The sequence below is a fragment of the Alligator sinensis genome, unplaced genomic scaffold, assembly GCF_000455745.1.
Source record: "Alligator sinensis unplaced genomic scaffold, ASM45574v1 scaffold768_3, whole genome shotgun sequence".
Taxonomy (NCBI): domain Eukaryota; kingdom Metazoa; phylum Chordata; order Crocodylia; family Alligatoridae; genus Alligator; species Alligator sinensis.
This window is the reverse complement of record NW_005842135.1, coordinates 1,912,764-1,919,989: the sequence shown is the minus strand read 5'-3', so window position 1 is coordinate 1,919,989 and position 7,226 is coordinate 1,912,764. Positions and strand designations below refer to the sequence as shown.

Sequence of the window (7,226 nt, the reverse complement as noted above, 5' to 3'; positions counted from 1 at the left end):
GCTCCCCATTATGCATCCGAACTCCCCAAGGGATAGCTTAGTTCTCCACTCTTTTATGACTGCTTCTTCTTTCTTTACGGAGAAGTAGCCATCAATATTCCGTTCATCCCCTTCTACCGCCTGGTGGTAGGCGATATGCACCCATAGATCGTTTGCATTCTCTACGCGGCGAATCCTGGTGCGCCAAGGGCAGCACCCAATTAGACTCATCTCCATCACCGTGCCCTTGTATCCCATCCTCGTCGCCATGTCTCGGCCGGCCGGAGCCGATTCGAGGTGATATACAAATTGCTCGGTCGTTTGGGTGGGCTGGTGAGTGGAGAGGCAGACAAAGCGTATTGGCTGCGAAAAGCTTTATTTACGCCGCTAATAGCCGTGACGCAGGTGGTCCAGTCGCTTAAACAACTCAACGAGTTGTTCTAGCTGGCAAGGCTCAGGCCAGCTAATCCGTCCACAAATTAAGCCGGCAGGGAAAGGGTACGTTGAAGGATTGCGCTCGGTAACGGGGAGAAGAATCGATAGGTGATCAGGCTATCGATCAGCTCAGCCGCAAGTCAGATATCTTTAGGGGCACTCTGCAGCGTGCTCAAAGTTCTCCGACTTGGGCGGAAGTTGCACAAAATTTTATATGGCCAGCAAGCCAATTACTAGCCCCCACGTAGGAATAATTTAGAACTGGCCAATAGCGGGACACAAATTTGCATGCGAATGGCGGGAACTCTCTTGCACCGGGGTTTTTTGTTGCAGCAGAAAACTTTTGCTGTGCAAGAGACCCTCATGTGGCGGGAAAATTCCATCGTGCTGAGGCACTAAAATCATTGGGTTGTGACAGAAAGATGTTATACTAAATACTGCTGCAAAGGGCAGCAGTAAAAAAAAACAAACCCATACTTGAAATTTACTTTCACACACTTATACCCTTCTAGGAACCTTCTGCACTTGGAGACAATGTATTCCACTCCTCCTTTCTGGTATTAGAGATTCAAATGTACTTTACAACATGAAAAAATAAGCATGCTGGGTCTCAATAAGGGCTGGCTCATTTTCACCAGGCCTGAATATGTGGTGGTTAAGAACTCTCTCTCAACCAAGGTGTTTTCCTTTAAGGGTACAGTGCAGAAATCCAGAACAGACTAAAGGCCAAACCTGTGAGTTCCATTCCCTTATCTTTAATTTTTTTAAAACACTCAAAGGCCAAAACCATCCCTAGGGTAACAGCACTGGATTTCAGCAGGGTTATGCTGGAGATTAATTTGGTCTTGACTTGGGTCCCAGAATTAAAATAGCATGTGCTGGCAGAAGTGTGTAGGAATCCTGAATAGAAGGTCTGTATTATGCCTAGATGCTGGTGCTATCAGCTCCTCACTTCAATAAGTGCTAAATTTAGTCAAGCTAGTCTAAAAATTAAAACTCAGACAAACAACTGCTTGTATCCAACATTTTAAACTCCTCATTGGCCTCCTACAGATAAAGAAATGGAATACTAGCCAACAGCTGTGATATGATATTTATGGCTTCATTTAAAAAAATATTGCAAAAGGATTTGAGTGACAGTGAAGGGAGAAGAGCTCTTAAGGCCATTCAAAAGCAAGCTCTACAAGTTGTTTGTGCACCTCCTCTTCCATATGTGATCTCATAGTATCTCTGAGCAACTCCAGCAATTGTTTGGATTTAAAAAAAAAAAGTGTTATGAAAGCATCTTCATTTTGAGTTGCCTTTAATACAGGGGCGGGCAATTATTTCAGGCAGAGGGCCGCTTACTGAGTTTTGGCAAGCCATTGAGGGCCGCATGACAGGCAGCCAGGGGCAGATAAATATTAATTTTTTAAATTTTTTAGGGGCCACGCAGGCTGGATAGAATGGCCTGGTGGGCTGCATCCAGCCTGCAGGCCACATTTTGCCCACCCCTGCTTTAATACAATAAATAGTCGTCTCCTTTTCATTTTTCTCTTCTACCAGTTCTGCCTGCCTCTGCCTTGCACATACTTTTCTACCAAATGGCTGCTTCCTCTTTTTATACCTCTCCATACATCGTCTACCATCTCCTGATGTTCTTCTCCCTTCTCCCAGTTCAAGCTACTTATCCACATAGCTGTTTTCTTTCTTTCTGTCTCTGCTCCACACTTCCCTGGATATTTCTTTCTTTCAGCTGGTACTTGGATCCTCTTATCAAGTACATTCTATGAGACCTTAGAGGCAGCTAAACTGTTTTTCCTCTTGTGCAGATGGCTGTTATTGGCCACTAGATTTTTCTTTACCATTAAGAGCTTGGGCACTGTGAGAAAAGCTGGAGACAAGACAAGGCCACCACCATACGATCTATGTGCAGACCAGTTTCAGCACTAATGCACACAAAGGGTGTCTATAAAAGTGCTCGGGGGTGGGGATGTGTTTTAATTAGAGCAGCTCCTGAAAGCTGCTCCAATCAATATGCTGCAGCACCATGTGTATTCAGTGTCCGGCATTTCAAAATGGCCACGGGGGCACTTTAACTAAAGCTTGTTAGACAAGTTTTAGTTAAAGCGCCCCTGTTGCTGTTTTGAAACGAGGGACGCTACAAACATGTGACTGCGAGGCATGCTGCAGCATTCCAATTCAAATGCTCCAGCAAACTTCATTAATTGAGTTTGCTCCAACACATTCCAATTAGAATGCGTCAGAGCACATGTGTAGGCACCTAAGAGAGAAGAGCCACGCGCATGATCAGAGGTCAGGGAAGCAGACCCTACGATGACAGGTTGAGAGCCCTGGGGCTCTTTAGCCTGGAAAAGCTCAGGCTCAGGGGTGATCTGATGGCCACCTATAAGTTTCAGGGGTGACCACCAGTATCTGGGGGAACATTTGTTCACCAGAGCGCCCCAAGGGATGACGACTAGGTCGAACGGTCATAAACTACGACAAGACTGTTTCAGGCTGGACATAAGGAAGAATTTCTTTACTGTCTGAGCCCCCAAGGTCTGGAACAGCCTGCCACCAGAGGTGGTTCAAGCGCCTACATTGAACACCTTCAAGAGCAAACTGGATGCTTATCTTGCTGGGATCCTATGACCCCAGCTGACTTCCTGCCCTTTGGGCAGGGGGCTGGACTCGATCTTCCGAGGGCCCTTCCAGCCCTAATGTCTATGAAATCTATGAAAGGATGGTGCCTCTAACGGTAAAGTGGCACTGATCAGCATTTGAAAAGAGCAAGAACTGCCAACAGATTTGGGTGTACCTAAGGCATTCTGGCCCCTAAACAAGGAACATTACCAGCTGAGCCAGAATGAGATACAATAGCCAAAGGGAAGATATTTGGCTACTTTAATAAACTCCAGGCAACTCCATACATGAAAGTTTTTTTTTCCTTGATTTGTTCCCACTGTGTGATCTTAAGGACTTTATTTGTTTCAAAACAGCTAAGCAAGTTCCATCACATACACTGACTCAACAGGAACTGTCTTTTAAGGAAGCGCTCAAGCAGAGCCATCTTTGAAACAGTTTTACAACCTATAAAGGGACACTTAATTAAACCAACCATTTAAACCACAAAGCAAAGAGGAAAATAAGACTACACAAAGGCAATGCAGGGGATGTTTATACCACAGCTAATCCAACAGACTAAGCACAGTCATGCAGGAAGGATTCACAGGGTGAAGGGTCAGTATATCCAAAATCCAAGAGGGAAGACTTTCAACTGCATTGCAATAAGTTCACAAAGCCAAAAATTCCTTTGGCAGTACTGTACTTAAAACAGCAGCAGGCAAGCAATTGGAAAATGAGCATTAATGACCTCCCTTAAGACCAGACAACACACTTTGTCCAGTGTCCATATTTGTAAGATTATGTGACTCGGATACTATCTTCTGTTTTAACATGCAGATCTGCCACGAGACTATAAAAGAAAACCAGAAGAAAAGGAGAGAAGCCAACTAAGAAGGAGAGGAAAATGAGGAACTAAAATAAGATTCAAAAGGGCTGTTAGTAGCTGTAATGGGAGTGATGGAGATGGGCACTAAGCCACGTTCCCAGGGATTTGGGACAGGACGCGTCCCTAAGATGCAGACTATTAAAATATTTCTTGGCAGGGTTAAATTCATTCAGTTAAATTTATAATCAACTCAGAGCATTTACTTATACTCAAATAACCTCAACTGCAGCCACGTGCACTCAAGAGACTCTTATAAAGCCATTCAGCAAGTGATTTGAAGCAGTAGCAGTTTTCCTAGGTAGAAATTTGGCTATAGTTTATATCAATGAAAATGGAGAAAGAGTGATTTAATTCTATTGCAGCAGCATGCAAAACATGCCCAGCGCTCTACCTAAGTTTAAGACAACAGTTTCTATTGTTAAGGAACAAAAATACAGTTTCTTTTATGTCCCCAGTGCAAGGGCTATTCTTCTTTATGGAGAGCAAATTCAGAAGTCTAACAAACATGTACTTCCCTTGGCATTCCAGGTGGCTTCTGGTTCCCGAAAATTCTGTAAATGCTTAAAATGTGCTATAAAGACGGAACATTTTAACACCTTGTGGTGTCCTTTCCCTCCTGAAATGTGTACAAAGATAAGCTAACTTACACAATTCTACTTATACATTTCTTTTTCATTTTACAAACATCTTAAGACACTTCTATACAAAAATTAGAAATAGGCCCAGTACTTCAGTCAGATATAGACTAAAAAGCAACTCCTTGAAGACTTGCAAAAGGTTTTCCTGATTTCAGACCATAATATTAGAAATCTCATGAGACCACATAACAGCTGTCAACCAGGGCCAAAAAAACCCAAATAAAACCAAACAACAACGACAACATCTCAAAAATAGGTTCCTTATGCAGGAGAATTTCAAACTGACAAAATTCAGACCTCACTCATTTCCCATAGGCCCCTGGAAACTGAAAGGAATTTAGACTGAAATGTCTACTTTTACTGATCTCTAATAAAACCAATATACAGTGTTATGGGTTAATAAAATAATTTTAATATGGCATTAATATATTAAAATACCAAAACTTAAAACCAGAAATATGATTCTGGTATTACAGTGTCTTTGAACACATGGAAAATAAACAGGCAGCCATAAATAAAGAGCTGAATAAAAGACAAAAGCCCTCTCTCCTTTATAAGCCAAGTAACTGAAGATATTGACCACAGGATGGTGGCTCCAAAACAGCAGAACACTTGATGGTGACCAGCTGACAGCTGCTGCTCACTTGTTGCTAACTCTGCTTTTTATAGACATTAAAAAAATTACACTCAAGATAAAAAACAAACACACTCTAACATGTTATTTTTCCATCTATACTACTTTTGTAGTGCCTACAGAAGTACAATGAGAAATAGGAGTTCATGTAAGAGCAATTGAGCTGAAAGGTGTCCACAAAAATCAGACAGATGCACTCTCCAATAAAGCATAATTCTTGCTCTGAAATAATTTGAGTTTGCCTGCTCTAAAATTCTAACAGGTCCTAGGACACAAACCTGCTTGGAGTCAGATGGCTAATAGACATGTCCCCTTCCATTAGAAATACAAGATGGGACAAAGGAACTTCTCTTTGGAAAAAAAGTCACGAGCAAGATTAACCTACTGTTTCCATATCCATTTTTAAAAGGATAAATCTATTTTATGACAATGAATCTTACCTTTATAATCTTTTCAACTCCAGAGGAACAGATCATATAGGTGTGAGGATTAAATCGGACTTGGTTTACAATTGACCGATGACCTTTCAAAACCATAAAGGCACCATTAACAACCCTGCCGATCCCACCTAGAAAAACAAAAGAAAAAAAAAACGCAACTGATTTGGAGCATAAGTGTATTTAACAGTATACTTTAACGCTATTCTGTAATAAGTTTAAAGCCTAGACTGATAACAGAATACTAACCTGGTATATAAAGTTAATAAAGAGAAAAGAAAACAAAAGGTAGGGCAGAGTGGTTCTGTTTGTGATTATGGACCAGATACTATTTCACTAATTAGGCATGTCAATGTGATCCTATTCCACTCATCTGGAGTACCCAAAAAAAAATATTCATGCAAAAAGAACAGGTTGTCCTGTTTTCTTTGTTGTCCTTTGTGACCTAAGCTTAAACTTGAGAAAAGGACATGTTACAAAAGAAGACCTCTAAATAGTTTTTCAGGGACTCAAGCAGGGTGGGAATAGTCACACTTAGATACTTAAGTGCCCCTTATCTGTCCAAGAAGCAGAATGAGAACTGGCCCTAAATTGACAGTGAATTTGCACTGGGAGGAGACTCTAATCTCTGTAATCCTAAACGGATGCTAGAGGCTCTGGATCCCAGTATGACAAATGTGTATGCATGTCAAAGAAATGTAACACATTTGGCAAGAAACTGTTTAAGCCACTAATGGCAGAGCCTGAGGCTGATAAAAAATGTACAGAGGCTATTGGCCCCATAATTCATGTGCTTCATTGTGTCAGAGATGGAATAAAAATTGCAAGGAAACTTCTGGGCAATGACATTAACAAGAATATTGTTCTGCAGTGTGTTACTGAAATGACCTCTTCTTGGCTGATACATGGGAATTCAATGATAGGCTTCCAGATTTAACAGCATGAGCTGCTATGGATTAAGCTACAAAGCCCAGAGTATGTAACCAAGTGCTGTAATAACTCATATCCTCTAGATCAGGGCTATGCAACTGGCAATCCATGGGTGGTTAAAACTGCATCCCACAGGGCTTGTTAGCATGGCTGCTGGAACTACTGTATTGGTGAAGCTCTGGAGCACCAAGGGAGTGAACACCACCTCTGTTTGCCCCCTCACCTCCCACCCTCTTGCTTACTGCCAAATTCAGGGGTTTTTGTCACTGTTGGAGGTGTATCATTCAGCCTGGGAGAATCTTGCAAGCTGGATTCAGCCCACAGTGTCAAATGAGTTGGACAACACTGCTCCAAATTGTGCAGCGGGGTACCTAGAACACATACTAACCTGTCCTTTTTACATCGATTCCTTGCCCCCGAGGCAGAGGAACTAAACAACATGGCATTTACATAAAAGGGAGCACCAGAAAACTACTGCAGTTCCTGTAATACCATTTGTGATTGGTATCCAGGTTGTAGCCATATTGGTCTAGAGGCAAAAGCAATCAAAACTTGTGGTAGAGGGGATTAGACCAACTAGATTTTTGCAAAAAATGTCTTTAATTGCAAGCTTTCGGGTACAAGCACCCTTCTTTAGGCATAGGAGAAAAGATTGTAAAAGTTTTCCTAGGTAGAAATGA

General features: G+C 41.9%; 1 protein-coding gene across 2 annotated transcripts in view; it reads right to left on the bottom strand.

The window, feature by feature from the left end:
* The window catches only part of DCAF5 (DDB1 and CUL4 associated factor 5), a 116,156-nt gene that overhangs the window by 15,809 nt on the left and 93,121 nt on the right, over window positions 1-7,226 (bottom strand). For both annotated transcript variants that reach the window (XM_006025190.3, XM_025205964.1), the window contains one exon: window positions 5,620-5,747. In XM_006025190.3, the coding sequence (XP_006025252.1) occupies window positions 5,620-5,747 (128 nt within the window). The remainder of the gene's footprint in view (window positions 1-5,619; window positions 5,748-7,226) is intronic.